At 41.8% G+C, this 20,374-nt stretch overlaps 1 protein-coding gene and 1 pseudogene across 3 annotated transcripts in view; both read right to left on the bottom strand.

The window, feature by feature from the left end:
• LOC127617272 (vascular endothelial growth factor A-like) overlaps positions 1-11,404 on the bottom strand; it is a 56,331-nt gene extending 44,927 nt beyond the window's left edge. For all 3 annotated transcript variants that reach the window (XM_052089218.1, XM_052089219.1, XM_052089221.1), the window contains exons 1-2: positions 10,601-11,404; positions 6,479-6,521 (exon numbers count right to left, since the gene is read on the bottom strand). In XM_052089218.1, coding sequence (XP_051945178.1) covers positions 6,479-6,521; positions 10,601-10,684 — 127 coding nt within the window. In that variant the 5' untranslated portion in view covers positions 10,685-11,404. The remainder of the gene's footprint in view (positions 1-6,478; positions 6,522-10,600) is intronic.
• Positions 11,405-18,229: 6,825 nt separating this feature from the next.
• LOC127663481 (transmembrane and coiled-coil domain-containing protein 6-like) overlaps positions 18,230-20,374 on the bottom strand; it is a 31,652-nt pseudogene continuing 29,507 nt past the window's right edge.

The raw sequence follows: 20,374 nt of genomic DNA, 5'->3' as shown, positions 1-20,374 counted from the left end.
AGTCGTCAGTTTAGGTGGTTCTAATGGTTCCACAAATTTTCTAATATCTTCATCAGTATACGAAAGACTTGGAACTATAGAGATCAAGATAGAACTCTTTAAAAGCATTATTAATATCAATTGTCAAGGTAAATATTTCACCACCAGCAGATTTCACTGAGGTAATGTAGAAAAAGTCTCTCTGCTTTATATATCTAGCCAAAAGTTTCCCTGCTTTGTCCCCTGACTCAAAGTATGACTGTCTTGCCCTGAATAACCAAAACTCCACTTTAAATAGTATTATATCTGTATTTCTATCAGGTCAATTCTCTGAGGCCATCAGACAACATTCGGCACTTCAGCACTGCCTCTACACTTTTAATATTCCCTTCCAACTCCACGAGTTCTTGTGCTTTGAATTTTTTGGTAAATGAGCCATACTGTATGATCCGACCCCTAAGAACCACCTTAAGAGCCTCCCAAGCCACGCTTACAGAAGAAACTATGGACCAGTTGGACTCCATATAAACATTGATTTCAGTCTTTAACATTTGTTGGAAATCAGGATTGATCAAAAGGTATACATTAAAGCGGCAACTATATGATTTGTTTTTCTCCGTATGTGGCAAAATCTCTAAACTCAACAGGGCATGATCTGAGAATAAGATGTTTCCATTTGAGCAATCCACAACAGGATTTAGATATAAAAAAATTCTACTCTAGAATAAATCTTATGGACTGATGAAAAAAATCTATATGCCTACTATATGGGTTTAAAAGTCCCCAAATATCTACAAGATATTGCAAAGATTAAAGTCTCCTCCCAATATTATATCATGAGGGGTGCCAGCAGTTCGCAACATCCCTTCAAGATCAATAATAAAGCCCTGATCGTCAATGTTAGGCATGTGCTAAAACAATAATGATTCTCCCCAATTTATCTTTAATAAATGAAATTTGAATTGTAGATGTTTATTTATCAACATAATGACTCCCCTGCGCTTACTTGAGCCAGCACTAAAGAAAACATGCCCACACCATATCTTCCCAAATTTTTCAGCTTCCTGCAAGGAAAGATGTGTTTCTTGAAGAAACACTGTCGTATTTCTTACGCTTAAGAAAATAAATAACCATCATCTTTTTATAGGGTGCCCCAAACCATTCACATTCCATGTGGAAAAGATAACCCACTCATATTTGACATTTTTTTTATAATAGAAAAAATGTATTATGTGTCAAAAACAAGATAATAAAGACCACATTTCCACATTAGTACGACAATGAAAACACAAAAATCCCCCAGAAAAAAAAAGAAAGAAAAACATGCGCATTAGCCCCGCGCACGACTAAAAGGTCCATGTACGCCTACGAGAGCCCCTGTGACAACTTTGCCATCGGATTGCTCAAGTCCGTTGCTTCTGCACAAATGTTGTAAGGCAAAATGACATAACAGAAAATACTAATTCCAACCTATATAAAGCCGTTCAGTTTCCTTGGACAGACAAAAGTGAGCCCGCTGTTTATGAGCGCAGCAGATGACATAATCAGATGACAGAATCGTTCATGTCCTGTCTCCCTCAGCAGATCTCAATTTCTCAAAATCTGCCACTCTTGTAACCAACTCAGAGGATTTTGTCTCCATCGCCGCAATTGATCGACGTATTGCTACGAGATCCCCCAAGTCAGCAACAATATTCGTCAGCATCACAAACATGTTGGACTGTTGACACTGGATTTCTTCCCCCACCGTGCCATCCAAATTGAGTCCCCGGTCAGCAGGTCCATCAGAGGTTTTATCTTGAGCACATAAGTGTCTTTTAATGTCCCAGAGTCTGAGGATTTTGACTTCTTTGCCATGTTTACCTCAAAGAACAAATCTGAAAATAATTAAAACTAGCAAAGTGCGAAGAGCTCATCACTCACATGTCTGCTGCATGCATGGCGTCGCGTAACCCCCGAAGGTTAATATTGTTAAAATGAATTGTATTCCAAAATATAACTACTTTTTACAATATCTCCCTGTAGATGTCCCCTCTCTTTTTTCAAGCAATTTGATAGCATAGTGAAGTCCTTCATTTTGAATGGTAAACGTCCCAGATTACATTTGAATAATTTCGGATGAATAATGCTGGAGTCGGATATAGTCCAGTTTATTGTCCAGGGAGCAAACATTTGAGAGCAGGATAGACGGGAGAGCCGGCCGGCTAGGGTTTGTTTTTAGCCTAGCATGGACCCCCGCCCTCTTTCAGGCTTCGCTTTCGCACACCGCTTACGACATCCTCTCCCCCGGCCACCGGCATCGGCGACGCCGAGGGCTGGAGGCCTGGTCTCCGCAGCAAGCCGAGTACGCGTAGCGCCTCCTGCAGGTCATCATGCAGCTTGGTTTTTGCATGAGTCTTATATTTGAGTAGTGTCTGGCGATGGTAGACACGAACACTGGTTGCTCCGATGTCCATGTGTTGCAAAAGTCGGGCTTTTTTAACAAAAATAGCACCATTGTGGATCCGGAGTGGCTGATGCGTGCTACCGCGCCGCCATCTTAGAGTTTCCAACTAGAGACTCTATGCTAGTCTCTAGTTACTGTTCATCGCTGTTGGAGCTTGTGACTGTTAGATGCAGACCTTTTTATCTACCACGGGAATTCACCACTGTTTGCATAACCGAGTTTACATTCCCCCAGCTAACGCTAAGGAAGCGCTCTGTGAACTGTATGGGGCTATGAGCGAACTGCAGAACGCTCACCCCGACGGACTGTTTATTGTCGCCGGAGATTTCAACCATGCAAATCTCAAGACAGTGCTCCCTAAATTCCATCAGTATGTGGACTTTGCAAGAGAGGGCGAACGGCTTGATCTTGTTTACACAAACATCCCAGGCGCGTGCGGGCGGAGCCCCGCCCCCACCTCGGCTACTCAGACCACATCTCTGTTATGTTAATTCCAGCATACAGACCGGCTCGTCAGACGCACAAAACCGCTTCAGAAGCAGGTGAAAACCTGGCCAGCAGGAGCCATCTCTGCTCTTCAGGACTGTTTTGAGTGTACTGACTGGCACATGTTCAGGGAGGCTGCAACATATGGCGATTCTACCAACTTGGAGGAATACACAGCATCAGTGACCAGCTACATCAGCAAGTGCATTGATGATGTCACTTTCTCCAAGACCATCACCACACGCTCCAACCAGAAGCCGTGGATGACTGCGGAGGTGCGCACGCTGCTGAGGTCCCGAGACTCCGCCTTCAGAGCAGGCGATAAGGCAGCCCTAAGAACAGCTAGGGCCAAACTGTCACGGGCAATCAGAGAGGCAAAGCGCGCACATGCCCAGAGAATCCACAGTCACTTCCAGGACAGCGGTGACACGCAGCGCATGTGGCAGGGCATCCAGGCCATCACCAACTACAGGACAACATCAGTTGCCTGTGACAAAGATGCCTCCCTTCCAGATGCGCTGAACGACTTCTACGCTCGGTTTGAAGTGCAGAACGACGTGATGGCGAGGAAGTCCACCCCTCCTCCTAACGACCAGGTGCTCTGTCTTACCACGGCAGATGTGAGGAAAACTCTACGTAGAGTCAACCCACGGAAGGCTGCTGGACCAGACAACATTCCTGGCAGAGTGCTCAGAGGATGTGCAGACCAGCTAGCAGATGTTCTTACCGACATCTTCAACATCTCTCTGAGCAGCGGCGTCGTTCCAACGTGCTTCAAGGCCACCACCATCATCCCCATGCCAAAGAAGTCTTCAGTGTCCTGCCTCAACGACTACCGTCCCGTCGCACTTACACCCATCATCATGAAGTGCTTCGAGAGGCTCGTCATGAGGCAGATTAAGACCCAGCTGCCCCCTCACTAGACCCACTGCAGTTTGCGTATCGTTCAAACCGTTCAACGGATCGATGCCATCACCACAACTCTCCATCTGGCCCTCACCCACCTAGACAATAAGGACTCATACGTTCGAATGCTGTTCATAGATTTCAGCTCAGCATTCAACACAATCATTCCCCAGCACCTGATTGGAAAGCTGAACCTGCTGGGCCTGGACACCTCCCTCTGCAACTGGATCCTGGACTTCCTGACTGGGAGACCTCAGTCAGTCCGGATCGGGAACAGCATCTCCACCACCACCACACTGAGCACTGGGGCCCCCAGGGCTGTGTGCTCAGTCCACTGCTGTTCACTCTGCTGACTCACGACTGTGCAGCAATGCACAGCTCGAATCACATCATCAAGTTCGCCGATGACACGACCGTGGTGGGTCTCATCAGCAAGAACAACGAGTCAGCATACAGAGAGGAGGTGCAGCGGCTGATCGAACTGGTGTAGAGCCAACAACCTGTCCCTGAATGTCGACAAAACAAAAGAGATGGTTGTTGACTTTAGGAGAGCACAAGGTGAACACACTCCGCTGAACATCGACGGCTCCTCTGTGGAGATCGTCAAGAGCACCAAATTCCTTGGTGTTCACTTGGCGGAGAGCCTCACCTGGTCCCTCAACACCAGCTCTATCACCAAGAAAGCCCAGCAGCGTCTCTACTTTCTTCGAAGGCTGAGGAAAGCACATCTCCCAACCCCCATCCTCACTACATTCTATAGAGGGACTATTGAGAGCATCCTGAGCAGCTGCATCACTGCCTGGTTTGGGACTTGCACCGTTTCGGACCGCAAAGCCCTGCAGAGGATAGTGAGGACAGCTGAGAAGATCATTGGGGTCTCTCTTCCCTCCATCAAAGACATTTACAAAAAACACTGTATCCATAAAGCAACCAGCATTGTGGACGACCCCACACACCCCTCACACAAACTCTTTACCCTCCTGCCGTCTGGCAAGAGGTACCGAAGCATTCGGGCCCTCACGGCCAGACTGTGTAACAGCTTCTTCCCCAAGCCATCAGACTCCTTAATACTCAGAGACTGGTTTGACACACACTTGTCCTGAGTTGCACTTTAATTACTGTCACTTTATAACTGTCTGCTACCTCAATAACTGCTATGTGCATAGAACATTATCTCATAGTATGTTATGTTTATGTTTACATTTTTAGAAACTGTCATCTTTTTGCACTACTGAGTACTGGTCGGCGCTGCACTGTCTATTGTCCTGTTCATTGTCAGAAATTTGTTGTACTGTCCTGTACTTTTTGCACATGTTTGCACGTGCACTTTATATAGGTATATATAGGTAGTTTATATAGGTATTGTATTTCGTTGTGTAGTCTCATGTGGTCCTATGTTGGTCCTTTGTTGTTTTTATGTAGCACCATGGTCCTGGAGGAACGTTGTCTCGTTTTGCTGTGTACTGTACTAACTGTATATGGTTGAAACGACAATAAAAACCACTTGACTTGACTTGACAAAGGTGGGCTAGGCCTACCCAAGATTTTGTTTTATTAGTATGTATTCCATCTCAGACATCTGGCTCATTGGTCGCTTCCACCTGAGAGAGCCCCTCCCTGGTTTTGTATTGAACAGGAAGTTCTTGCCACTGTTTTGACATTGCAAAGCCTTTCTATCAAACTAATCTGCGAAGTTAAGTTACACCCTATTACCTTGAATTTGCACTCGGTATGGACAAACGTGTCCAGAGTGTTTAAATTCGGACATTTATTTAAATGTTGCCTCGAGCATATGGATGAACCCTAAATTGTGTATTGACAGGTCCCCTTTCTGCTGGTTAGAGGGAGGTTACTACACTCTGTGACATATATGAGAGTGGAGTGTTGTGATCTTTTGAAAATTTGGTTAAACATTTTAGGATTCCCAGATCTCAGTTCTATAGGTATTTACAGCTGTGCTACCTACTCTGTACTATTTTTGTGTGTGTGTGTCTGTGTGTGTTATTATGTTGGGGGTCAGGGTGGGGTTGTTGAATGTGAAGGGATATTAGTGGGGGTTGAATGTTAAATGTTTACTTGCAAAAAAAAAGGTTCCAATGAATGAACATAAGTCCGTAAGGATTGAAAATATATCTTTCCACAAACTTTTGTCAGAGGACAAAAATTCTCCAGAAACTTTTAGAAAATTAGACATGACACTAGACACTAGGAAATTAGTGCTATATATTTATTCCTCAAAGCATTGTTTTCAGTTACTGTATGTCAAATTAAAAAGGTTGTCTATCCTGGCTTAGGTCCATTCAAACAAAAAAGCCTTAGTTTTTAAAGCCTTAGGAGAAACTTCTCCATAAAGAACTTTATATTCTCTAGTTCTTTAGAAAAACCCAGAAACCAAAACACTGATCTGAAGATCTTATAATGAAACATACTGCTGCTTGTGCAAGAGCCCTGTGCGTCACTGTATATATGTCAAAAGGGCCCTCGTGTCTGTATTGTGACCCGGCATGTATGCGCATTGCAATGCAATGAGGAACCTTTGACGTCAGTTGACTGATGTAAAGTCAATCTTGAAGCTTACAGTATCAAAACAGTTTAAACCTTATAAATAATACACACACATCATTAACCTAACAGAAAAAGAGTGAAAGCATGGCTCAATACCTTCTCCAGCTCTGTGGCTCTCGGTCAGCTTCCAGTGCTCTGACTAAAGGAAAGAACACAGAAACCATGTGAGACACAACATAGAGCAGGAACAATAAAAAAACTGCATATTTGGTTCTATGAATGGAAAAATAAAAAGCTGGTTCCGGTGTCTTAACATATCACTGAACGTGTGAATAATGTTTTTTTCCTGAATCAGCTGGCTGTGTATTTGTGCCAGAGCAGGACAAAGGTGGAAATTAGCACACATTCACGCAATCATGCCCCTCTATACAGTGGGGTTCACACTCTGAAACAACAAATTTATAACTCGCTTTTTGCATCCCTTCGTGGACATTTCATCCAAAAAATGGAGCTCACACATGCCCAGATGCACAACAACACTTAGTGCTTTGGCCACTGGGGGCATTGTTTCACATTTAGCTAAGTACAGACCGATTTCAGCTAAAGAAATGTTAACCTATTGTTTCCGATTTCACTTGTGAGATCAGTCTGGTTTGTCAGTGACTGAAATGAGATAATGAGATTTAAGAGCTATGGCATAGGGGGACATTTTCAATGAATAACTACTTACATTTCGGTCTGTTCCTCACACAAAGCTATCATATACTTCAGACATCTTGGAATATAGTGTACAAGTCATATGGACTACTTTTATGGTGCTTTATGGTGCATTTTAGAGCTTGGAAGCAACTGGTCACCATTCAATTTCATTGCATGGAAAAGAGCACCTTGAAGATTCTGCTAAACTTCTCTTTTTGTGTTTCATGGAAGAAAGTCATACGGGTCTGGAACAATGTGCAGGTGAGGAAAATGATGACAGAATTTTTGGGTGTATTTTGGTATTTAACATTGGTTTGTAACAGTATGTTTGGGGAGGCATCCACAGATTCTGTGTTGAAATATGAAGGCTGAGTCAGTCCATTCATCTACCGCTTGCCTTTGTGCCACTGTGAAATACAGCAGCCAGGCTTAGAGTTGGCAAGGCAGACTGGCACACACACACTAACATTCACTTACTTTCTTAGAAACACACTCACACACACTATAAATGTCAGAGATGCCAGATTTTTTCAGTAGCAGTTGGTTGGTTTTGGCTCAGTCAGGCTTCTCTTTGTAAGAGCCCTTGATTTAGAGCACCAATGATGAGCTCAGCTGCCCTGCTCTCCCACAATCCTCCTCCACCTGCAGCCTGGGCGTCAATCTGGTGACTGTGAATGCATTCAAGTGTTCGGAACTGAAGTTTTCAATCTGAACAACAGATGTCAAGCTATCATAGGTCTACATGTCTAAACTAAGCTAAACGCTAAACTGTAAACACAAGATATATTCATATTCTACACCTGCATACAGCAACTTCGGTATCACTAATATCAGAGTTTTCAAAAAGGGGGGTCCCAGAAGGTACTGCAGGGGCAGTCGCGGATCTTGGCATAGGCAAAATAGGTCAACATGGTCACGCGGGAAGCCAGCACGTTGTTTTCGAGAGTTCTTGTACCCTAGGATCAGCCACATTATGTCGAATGACCAACACATTTTTCAGATATTTTGCATTGGCTTCAGCGTATTAACCTTCCACTGTGGTGTGACAAAAGTGCGTTGCGACAGCAGTTTAAGAGACCCAGGTTCGTATCCCTCGTTGAAACTAGGCGGTAATTGCGTTTGCATAATCAGTGATGAGTTAAATTTTCCCCTCTAACATCACATTTTACTCCACTGATGGATAGGTTTAGGTTTAGGTTTGGGGTTTGGGTTGGGGATACAGTTTATAAAACATGCATTTTCTTCTCTGTATTACTGCCTGTAAAGTTGCTCATGTCTGACCTCGCCTAGGGTACCATGTGAGTCAGAACCGCCACTGTGCAGGGGATCTCTTGACTGATAAGCTTATTTAAATAATATTAAAAAATATACATTCTATATTTCAACATGTATTTTTAAATGTGTGGTTGAAATAAACAGCAAATGATTTCATATTTGATTGATTCTACAGAGCATAAAATCATAAATCGATTTGAATTTCCTTCCTCTGTTGGTCAGTAATGTGGCACTATGTGATATAGCATGTAAAATTAGGCTAGTTAACTGAGGAAAATGGTTTACCATTAAAGGAGCAATATGTAACATTGACATTAAGTGTTTGAAATGGGTATGGCAGTCCAAATTCAAAATATTTGGGAGAATTTTCTCCCCCGCCCCCTCCTCCCCAGACTCAAAGCTCACACAGTTGCCAGGTTGAGGTCACGCAACAGGAACAAGCAAACTGACAATGGCAAGCGACGAGCCTTAAATTTTTTTACAACTCTGTCAATGTTAGCTAGATGTATTGCTGGCTTCCACGGCTGCAGCGCACTGTGTTTGCTCGCTAACTTGTTCAAAATCTGGCAACCTGGTGTGTTGAAATACTATTAGGAAATGGGCAGTGGGGGGATCATGCAGGCCAAAACACAAACAGAAATGGACATTTCAAAATAGAATATACAGGCTGTAGCATTGTTTTCGTGGAAGCCAGTATTTCAACTTAGCATGTTTCCAAAATCTCTAATAACCTAATGATAATATTGTGCTTTAGTACAGTAAATATATTACATATTGCTCCTTTAAGTAATAATCTTTGTCAATGTCATTAATGGAAGATATAAACAGGGTTATTTAGAAAACTGAGCATTCATGTATATTTGGGAGGTCCCCTGGGATGGGTGACAATCTGGGTGGGGTGGTATTCCTTGGTTCGGACAAGGTTGAACCATCATCATTGCCAAATGCAGTCTAAAATAAATCAATCACGTGTCGGCAAAACACAACAGGACAAATTATGACTTTCTTGTATGGAGGAGCTGCATCATTATGAAGATTTAAGATATGATTCCACAAAGCACAGCTCCGGTCACACGTACGCCGACCACATAACGCGCAGGAGCTGCATACACTTAATATCAGCTTTTTGATTCAAATTCTATAACTCTGAAAGCTTATATAGACCATATCCAATAAGTGCTATATACTGTCCTAATGGCTGTAATGTTGACAAGAGCATGTGCAAGTGAAGATAAAGATAAGAAATTCTGTGTGTCTCAGTTTGAGACCCAGCATAAAAGAAATTAAAAATGCATAATTAGTGTTTATGGCATAATAGCATTACAACATATATATATATATATATATATATATATATATATATATATATATATATATATATATATATATATATATATATATATATATATAATGTTAAATATTTTAACACTATTATTTTATGACTATTATTATCATGACATCATATCACAATGGTATCTTATATTAATATTAATAGTGACCACGCCCCCAAACATTTGGTATCACTGCTAAACCCAGTTGTGCTCTTTAACATCCACCAGGACTTAAAACAGTGCAATGTAAACATATTAGGCACTATAGCTACTGAATATAAAATGAATTGCTGGGTCTCAAAAGGATTTTATTATGGCATTATAGCTTTAAACCCAACACTTGTGCCATCATGCCACACGTCAATGACCGTCAGGTTATTTCAACACAAAAATCGTAAATCCTAAGAAGAGTGTTGTGCATTAACTCAGCTCTATAAACTTTGATTTTACAAGCAGTAGTTTGGAATATGTTATGGGAAAATATACGTGTCAAGTGAGCCATCCCAGAGTAGTTCAACTGATCAAACAGAAGCTTAAAGACTCAATAAAAGAGTGCAAATAAAGGGTGTCTAAATAATGGGTCACACTTCACAGCAGTGTTCAAAGTGTAATCAAATTAGTAATTACTAAGTAATTCTTAAATATTTATAAAATAATATGCACAATATATATTTTTTTAAATATATATAATACTTTTAAATAACATTTTAGTAAAAATGTAAAAAATATATGTATGTTCAACAATATAAAAACATAATTATTAAATAATTATTTAAAAAAATGTGTAAATATTTAAAGTTATTTTGTGGAGCTGACCATCTTCATTTGCTGTTGTTATGACGATAGTATAGGCTTATTAATTATTATAGTAGCCTAATTTCTGCAAACTCGACACTGTAATATAAAGTGATACTGTCCAATCTTTTAAAACAATAGTAATAATTCTGATATTCATTTAAACCGATGTTCTTACCGGTGTCTTGGCACAGTATGTGGGCATTCCAGTAAGTGACACGAAGTGAAACATTCCCAGAATAACTCGTAGCTTCATCCCCATTGTTTGAGTTGACCAAGAAAAGTCAGAAATAATTATATGATATAACCGGTCCAACGTCCAGTCCTTACAGTTATTTAATGACTATTGCCAACTTTCACAACGAATCCAACATCTTTAATCCAAACAGGCACAATTTACTGAGTAGATTTTCAAATAACTGTGCGATCGTCGTTCCTCGTCGTGGTTTCATGAGAAGATGAACACCCCCAGACAACATTAAATAGATGAAGTTTTAAAAGCAGATGAAAAGGGGACACAAGAAAGGCTCCTTGAGATGTACAGAAACAGTATTCTGCCTTAAAGAAGGTCGCATTCATTATAAATAGTTAATAATAAATTCCAATGATCTGTATAGAGTTTGCACGCGCCGGTATAATATTAAGCATTTCATTGACAAAAATCCCGCTCCTGTTATAATACGTCCTAATGATCCAAGGAACTAGATATCCAATAACAGATATACATATATAAATCCTCAAGAAACGATGCTGTGTGGCTTCTGAAGGTCCCTGTCCCTCCCGTCTGGCATTTCAGACTCGCTTTGAGCGGCGCATCCCGTGCTACTGAAGGGCACCACGGAAATCATGCCCACCTAAAACCCGTGATGACGTTTGCCTTGACAGACACAACACCACATAATACTATAAAACACACGACATAGACATAAGCTATGTTGCATGTGCACAATGTAAAGCACACACGACCATATGGTATGAGAGAAGTGCACCCTTGGTATGGTTAGTTCGTTTTTCCTATTCTCTTCTTTGCCCTTCAGGACTCAAGTAGGGGCGCACACGCGCCGCAACTCTCGTCGCGCGTCACCGTCGCGCTCGTGGAACTTTTCTTTTTTTCGACACGCAGAGTAATGCTCGTGCATCGTGAAGTGGACAATTATTAACTAACTATCTTCAGTCTGTTTTGAGTGTTTTTCTATGTCAGGGTGTTTGTTTTGGGTTCTATTTTTTAAAGGTGACTTGCAATTCTCAAATAATTTATCGTTTAATATCATACAACCATAGAAGATAATCGCTCCTTCAATTATTCAACCATAAACTAATATTCTCAGAACATTGCAGAGAGGTTTTTGTTTAACAACCTTAAAAAAAATTTGACAAAAAGTTATGTTTTTATAACAATAAACTAACCTACCCAGAATGTTGCTTTGAGGTATTTATGGTGCAACTCAAAGAGAACTTATACAGAAAGTTCACTAAAGGTCATTTTTATGTTTCAGTCACATAACTATCAATTACAATGATGTGATGATCCACAGTTAAATAATACATTTCTGTTATTTTATTACATGCTGTGGAGGTAAGGGTGTGATCGAGTGCCTGTCTGGGGAGAGAGAAAGCAGTAAGGACATCCAACTGAGATGAATTGTAACTAATTACAATCTCTATGTTCACAGTGAGAGTCAGGGCAGATAAAAGACCAGTCCACAGAGAGAGAGAGAGAGAGTCTGGCTAGCACAGAGAGTCTCAGCGAGCACAGTCTGGCTATAGAGACGGGCCGCCGCAGACAGACATGGCTACCCCGCGAGGACAGACTGTGCTCCCAATGCATCCTGGGAGTGATTGAGACAGAACTACACTTCCTCACAGAATGCCCAAAATACCAACCAATTAGAAACAAATATTACCACAAATTTAACAATATATGCCCAGAGTTCAATGAATGTACCCCGACACAAAAAATGTGTTTTATTCTGGGTGAAAAGGAAGAATGTGCCAATATAGCTGCAAGATTTGTAGTATCCTGTAGAAACCTGAGGGACAACCAGAACTAAAATAAAATAAATAAATAATACGAATAATAATACATGAATGTATTGATGACCCCTGACCCCAATCCCCGACCCCTGTATCCAAACCTGTATAATGTTGCATTAATGATGAATATTATCTCTTTATAGTTATTATTGTTCTCGTGCTTGTTCAGTTCCTGTTCTGTTTTTCTATGTAATTGCTTTGGCAATACAAAATGTCTTTGTCATGCCAATAAAGCTTGTTGAATTGAATTGAATTGAATTGAGAGAGACAGACCAGAGTCTTCATGTCTTGTGTGAAGCTGTATAGCGGTTCCCGCTCCCTCCTTTATCTGCCCAATGCAAACCTTTATTACACTGGTGCCAAAACCTGAGCTGCTCTGGAGTTGTCTTTGCCACTGGAGGAAGTGTTCACCAGGCCCTCATGGATCTGCGGGCGGAGCAGCAACAGCGCTTTGAGTTACTCCTTCAAGGCCAAGAAGAGAACCGACGGGTGTTGCGGGGGGTGGGGGTTGCATGTGGCGCCGACGAAGATGGGGGTGCAAGATGAGCCGGAGACCTTTCTGGAGCTCTTTGAACACACGGCCCACACTCTGGAATGGCCGTGGGCTCAATGGGCATTCCACCTCCTACCACTGCTGACCGGGGAGGCCCAACTCGCGGCCCAACAACTCCCAGTTGGAAACCTCCTGAGGTACCCTAAGCTGAAGAAACCATCCTGCAGCGGGTCGGCCGCAGTCCTAAAGAGCATTGCCGCTGACGCTGAGCAAAATCGACCACCCGTTTGCCCTGACTCAACAGCTCCACAACGCCTGTCGGCAGTGGGTCCTTTTCCGAGGAGCCCAGCAACGTCAGGGGTGTCATCGATCTCATGGTACTGGAACAATTAATCTCCAAACTACCGAAAGGAACTGTGGAGTGGGTCCAATGCCACCGACCGGCATTGCTGGAGGAAGAAGTGCAGTTGGTGGAGGACCATATAGCGGCATACCCAGGAGCCTTCAAGCCCCCCTCTCGTTCTCTCTCTCTGTCATCCCCACCCCCACCCCTGCCCCCTCCCCTCCTTCTTTCCAACCTATCTCTTTCCCCTGGAAATGGTGGAACAGTCTCCCGAGACCGGTGCCCTGGCCTCGGAGGTGTACTAACACTCCTGTCTCTCTCTCCCCAGCTTTACCCATTGTGGATTCAGGTTAAAACCAAACCTCCATTCATTAATGCTTGGTTCAAAATGGGGCATTGGAGCATTACATTGAGGCTGTGTTATTTCCCACCTCAAACATCAACCAATTTTGGGTACTAATTAGGCAGATTTTCCTGAATCATGTAAAGGGGTTGTGTTTGGATGGGACCTGTAATACAGTAATGCGGTCTGGGGTGTTCAATGCGCTGATGAGGGAGGCGGAGCCGGGGCCATCTACGTCAGCTCCGCATCAAGATGATGTATCAAGATAAAGCCCCACTGGGGATTTCCCTCTGGAGCAGATGCAAGATGAGACTCTTAAGCACGTGTTTGACCAAGTGAAAGTAATTGATGGTCAGCGCCTTCAGCCGTGCACTGCACTCACATATCTGTAATTCTCAATTATAAATGATCGGTTGTATAGAGTGACACAGGATTCTCAGACAAAAGAAGATACATAGTACCAAGGAGCTGTCGGGAAATGTTGTTTCAGGCAGCTCATCATAGTCCGATGGCAGGTCACTTGGGACAGGGGAAAACACTAAGCCGTGGCCCATTTCTACTGGCCAGGCATTCGAGGGGATGTTAGCCTGTGGTGTGTGACATGCTGCGAATGTCAGCCGGTGAATCCACTGGCCACTCCAAAAGCACCATTGCGCCCTCTTCCGTTGATCAAGGTTACCTTTGGCAGAGTTGGCATGGACCTTGTCGGACCATTAGAATGGCCTGCACACGGGTATCACTTTGGTTCTAGATGACTACGCAACATGATGCTCAGAAGCAGGGCCTCTTCACAACATCTCAGCATTTAGTGTTGCAGAGGCATTCTTCAGAATAGTCTCCCGAGTGGGGATTCTGAAAGAAATCGTCACAGATCAGGGCACTACTATTATTAGGTATGAAATCGATTCGGACAAGCTTGTACCATCCACAAATGGACGGCTTGGTCTTACAATTTAATAAAACCTTAAAAAATATGATTCTTAAGTTCATGCTCAAAAATGCTCGGAATTGGGATAGGTGGCTCGAACCCTGTTATTTGCAGTACAAGAGGTCCCACAAGCCTCCACTGGGTTTTCCCCATTTGAATGATTATATGCCCCGTGGCCAGTCAGACGTCATGAAGGAAAATTGGGAGGAGGGACCTTCAAAGAGCAAAAATTTAATTAAATATGATCTTGACCTGAGAGCAAAACTCCACACACTGGGGAGACTATCACAGTAGAATTTGCTACAGGTGCAAGAATGGCAGTCCCGGCTGTATAACAGGGGAGCTCAGCTACAAGAATTTGCACCGGGAGATAATACAAGTACTTGTATTACTGCCTACATGGATCTCTAAATTTCTTTTGAGAACACACGGCAGGTTGGGGAAGTCGATTATGAGGTAGTACAGGTAGGGGTGGGGCTTGTCAAATTTACCACCTCAACCAAATAAAAGTTGGTTGAGGAGATGAGTCTAAAAGCCAATCAGTTCACCCCCGTTCCTTGCGGAGACCACCTCTTGACGTCACAATGTATGGAGGTTCCCAGGTTGCAAAATAATTGCTCTGACGTGTTCTTGCCTCACCCCGGCCGCATGAAACTCAGCCTGGTGGTTCTGGTGCATAAGAGCGATGGCTCGGTCCAGTTCTGTGTTGATTATAGAAAGGTCAACACGGTGTCTAAATTTTATGCTGATCCAATGACTCGTATTGATGAACAGCTTGATTAGTTGGGCTCGGCTCGCTTTTATTTGACACTGGCATTGACAAAGGGATATTGGCAGGTCCCCTTAATGCCAATGTCCCGTGAGAAAACGGCCTTCTCCACACTGTTTGGATTACACCAATTTGTGACCATTCCGTTCAGTTTGTTTGGGGCCCCGGCAATGTTTCAGCATCTTATGGACCGAGTCCTCAGACCACACGCTTCATATTGTTATACAGGTCCTTCTCAAAAAATTAGCATATTGTGATAAAGGTCATTATTTTCCATAATGTAATGATAAAAATTAAACTTTCATATATTTTAGATTCATTGCACACCAACTGAAATATTTCAGGTCTTTTATTGTTTTAATACTGATGATTTTGGCATACAGCTCATGAAAACCCAAAATTCCTATCTCAAAAAATTAGCATATTTCATCCGACCAATAAAAGAAGTGTTTTTAATACCAAAAAAAGAGTCAACCTTCAAATAATTATGTTCAGTTATGCATTCAATACTTGGTCGGGAATCCTTTTGCAGAAATGACTGCTTCAATGCGGCGTGGCATGGAGGCAATCAGCCTGTGGCACTGCTGAGGTGTTATGGAGGCCCAGGATGCTTCGATAGCGGCCTTAAGCTCATCCAGAGTGTTGGGTCTTGCGTCTCTCAACTTTCTCTTCACAATATCCCACAGGTTCTCTATGGGGTTCAGGTCAGGAGAGTTGGCAAGCCAATTGAGCACAGTAATACCATGGTCAGTAAACCATTTACCAGTGGTTTTGGCACTGTGAGCAGGTGCCAGGTCGTGCTGAAAAATGAAATCTTCATCTCCATAAAGCTTTTCAGCAGATGGAAGCATGAAGTGCTCCAAAATCTCCTGATAGCTAGCTGCATTGACCCTGCCCTTGATAAAACACAGTGGACCAACACCAGCAGCTGACATGGCACCCCAGACCATCACTGACTGTGGGTACTTGACACTGGACTTCAGGCATTTTGGCATTTCCTTCTCCCCAGTCTTCCTCCAGACTCTGGCACCTTGATTTCGAATGACATGCAAAATTTGCTTTCATCCGAAAAAAGTACTTTGGACCACTGAGCAACAGTCCAGTGCTGCTTCTCTGTAGCCCAGGTCAGGCGCTTCTGCCGCTGTTTCTGGTTCAAAAGTGGCTTGACCTGGGGAATGCAGGGATGTTTCTACTCCAGACTCAGTCCACTGCTTCCGCGAGGTCCCCAAGGTCTGGAATCGGTCCTTCTCCACAATCTTCCTCACGGTCCGGTCACCTCTTCTCGTTGTGCAGCGTTTTTGCCACACTTTTGCCTTCCCACATACTTCCCACTGAGGTGCCTTGATACAGCACTCTGGGAACAGCCTATTTATTCAGAAATTTCTTTCTGTGTCTTACCCTCTTGCTTGAGGGTGTCAGTGATGTCCTTCTGGACAGCAGTCAGGTCGGCAGTCTTACCCATGATTGCGGTTTTGAGTAATGAAACAGGCTGGGAGTTTTTAAAAGCCTCAGGAATCTTTTGCAGGTGTTTAGAGTTAATTAGTTGATTCAGATGATTAGGTTAATAGCTTGTTTAGAGACCCTTTTCATGATATGCTAATTTTTTGAGATAGGAATTTTGGGTTTTCATGAGCTGTATGCCAAAATCATCAGTATTAAAACAATAAAAGACCTGAAATATTTCAGTTGGTGTGCAATGAATCTAAAATATATGAAAGTTTAATTTTTATCATTACATTATGGAAAATAATGACCTTTATCACAATATGCTAATTTTTTGAGAAGGACCTGTATATTCCCTGTCTTTGTCTAGACTTTTATGTTGAAATTCTTCTGTGACATGGCAGCCAAAGAATGAGGATCGAAATGCAGCTTTATTTACAAAAGAATAAACAAACTAACTCAGAATATAATGAAAACAAAACACAGAGAACCAGGCACAGAGCATCCAACAAAACATGCAAAGACTGACAAACTAACCAAGGGAAACAAGGGCTAAATACACAAAAGAAAACATGGAACACCTGGGGAAACAATCAGGGAATGAGGAACACCTGGGTAACAATCAAGGAGAAATAATCATGAAATAAAACTACAAAGGACTACAAAACTAACACTAAACAAGAATTTCAACATAAAAGTATAGAACAAAGACAGGGAATATATGACACATATGCAGTTTATTTGGATTACATCATAATTTATAATGATTACATGATTGGCAATGGCATGTGCAGCATCTGAGGGCAGTTCTGAGGTCGCTGTTACAAGCAGGGCTCACAGCAAACGCAGTGAGCCAAAGAAGTGCGCAATTGGTCAGGTGGAGGTATGGTATCTGGGGTTCCACTTGGATCATGGGCAGGTGCAACCCCAAATTGATAAAACCACAGACATTGTGACCTGCCCAAGACCCAAGACCAAAAAGGAGGTGAGACATTTTCTGGGGCTGGCCGGTTACTATAGAAGGTTTGTGCCTAATTTTTCCAATGTCACCAGCCCACTGACAAGCTTTCACGCGTTTATAATTTTTTTTCACTGAACATTTTTATTATCATTCAGTAATTTTTTTTAATAAACAGAGAGTTGACAGACAACAATGACTGACAGTACAGCATTTAATTAAATGTAGAAAAAAGTTAAAAGTATATGGAATTTGAACACATTATGATGAATAGGTGACTGTGAGCATAGAAGAAGAATAAAATGTAACCTTCCAACTTTAATAACTTATCTTAATATTGTGTCGGGGTGAGCAAGAGACAGACACAGCGGGTATGGAATCAGGCCTCAGACAGGCATTTATTGAATATATTAATAAACAGAAAAGGGGGAATAAAGTGTCCAAATAGAAAGTGTCCAAAAGAAAGTATAATCTGTCATCTTCAAGGTGCATGTGGCTATGTGAAGGAAGACAGTGCAGAGTAGGTAAAGTCCAGGTGTAGTGGGTGGGATCCAGCGGCAGCAACGCGCTCCCCACCTTGGTACGGGGTGCGAGGGTTGGCGGCCATACTACAAGTCAAATGCACACAGGGACAAAGATCTTACTTTTTGGAGAAATGTCCTCTGGTCTGATGAAACAAAAATGGAACTATTTGGCCATAATGACCAGCGCTATGTTTAGCTCATGACATTTTATCAAATAAACTTTGTCTCCACCGTGCATTTTGGAGATTTTAATCACATCTTGATGTTTCCATCAAACATTGTTTAAGCAATATTCCAAAATGTGCATAAAAATATGCGGATGAAAATCCCTATTTACTTTGTAACTGTTTATGTCACTGCACAGTACTTATAGAGACCAACTCTAGATAGTAACCTTTGCGGAAGAATGGAACTTACTTAAAAGCAACTTCACTACATTGTGTTTTACAAACCCTTTAGCAGTGACTAATTTCACAATAAAGCACAGCCTCTTAAAAAGCACAGTACCTTATTGCTTAAGTACAATATCCTCTACTTGGGCTACGTGTTCATTGTTAGGCTTGAGTTGAACAATCACTAAGCTGGTTGATTCAACAAACTGGTGAACTGTGACATGCACAGAATGGGGAAGCAGGGGCACAAGCCCCTTTTATTCACAAATCTAAAGGTGCCCTTCTCGAAATTTGTATAATTACATTAAAATAGTTAAATAATAATGAAAAAAATCTCGTAATAATCTCACAGTAACAGTAATAATGTGTTATTATGAGGTTTCTTTGTAAATCGTGGGTGTATTAAAGAAAATTATGTGTAGGTGGCTTCTAATCGCAAGTGATCCTCCCTATGTCCTATTTACTCCAAAGTGCAGTGGGTACTCTGAAGGGAACATGGAATTACTGTATGAATGTGACCTTCTTCAGGTGGAAAGGCCCATTCATTTTCTCACTTTGTTGGAACGAGCTTTCAAGTGGCATTCCCTTCTGCAGCAGTGCTCTTTGAGGGAGCAAAAATTTCGTTTTGAATTCACCCCAGAGCATCGAAGTCGCGTCACGGAACATCAGCCCTTTAATTATTCTGTTTGTGTTTCATGAAGTTACAAACAAAACACAACAGAAGATATCTGTTTACGTCATGTAAACTATAAAAGCTTTTTTCTCCAGGCCATTACTTGATATTAATTTAATATGTGAATGAAATAATGTGTTGCTTTCTACTCGCCAACTTTCCGATCGGAAACTGTTTGAACATTTGTGTAGAGTAAATAATTATAAATCACCTGGTAAGTGTTGGTTATATTGCCTGTGTGCATTGTAAAGTCTTTAAAATGACACCAATTTTGTGTTAATGAGGCGAGTAGTTATTAACAGTGGTGTAAAGTAAAGAATTAAAAATACTCATGTTACTGTAATTAACTACTTTCTTCCAAGAATTTTACTTTAGGTAGTTTAAAATGTGTATACTTTTACTTTTACTTGAGTACATTTTAAGTGCTGTAACTGTACTTTTAATGTGCTTTTTTCCCACCATCTTATGTTCGCTAGGGAGAGTCTCGTGACTTCTGTCAAATCAAATCACACGTTAAAAACTTGAACAGCAGCTGCAGATCTGGCGCTAACTGTTATGGATGTGGAGAATGCCTCAAGTATATTTTACAGCTGAACATCTCGGCCGCACCTGAAAGGGCTTTTCGCAGTGAAAAAGGCCAATTGCCTGACTGTATCATGTGAGTTTAACTTGCTCTAGCCATATATCAGCATTAATCCTGCCTCTAATTTCAAGAAACATATAGAGGTAAATGTAATATTTCTGATTATTAGATTCTGTGTGTCTATAATGTAGCCTGTAGTTTAACTATCTATAACAATTTATTGGGCTGCTGTGAGAGATTAATGCAATGTTATCAATAGTGCTGGGCGATAGAACAATCTTGATGTGTATCTGAAAAAATAAAAGAGATATGTCCGCGATATCGATGATAAACTTCTGAGTAATTTTCTATACTTCGAGTATACATATATTCTACATCTAGAATAGGGGTGTTCATTACATCAATCGTGATAGCAAAAGCACCACTGGTTGGTTGATCTAGATAAAAAATATTTCCTGACATCTGTACC

Source organism: Xyrauchen texanus, chromosome 23, assembly GCF_025860055.1.
Source record: "Xyrauchen texanus isolate HMW12.3.18 chromosome 23, RBS_HiC_50CHRs, whole genome shotgun sequence".
In the NCBI taxonomy this organism is placed as follows: domain Eukaryota; kingdom Metazoa; phylum Chordata; class Actinopteri; order Cypriniformes; family Catostomidae; genus Xyrauchen; species Xyrauchen texanus.
Note: the sequence above shows the minus strand (reverse complement) of the source record. Positions and strands in the feature narration are given on the sequence as shown.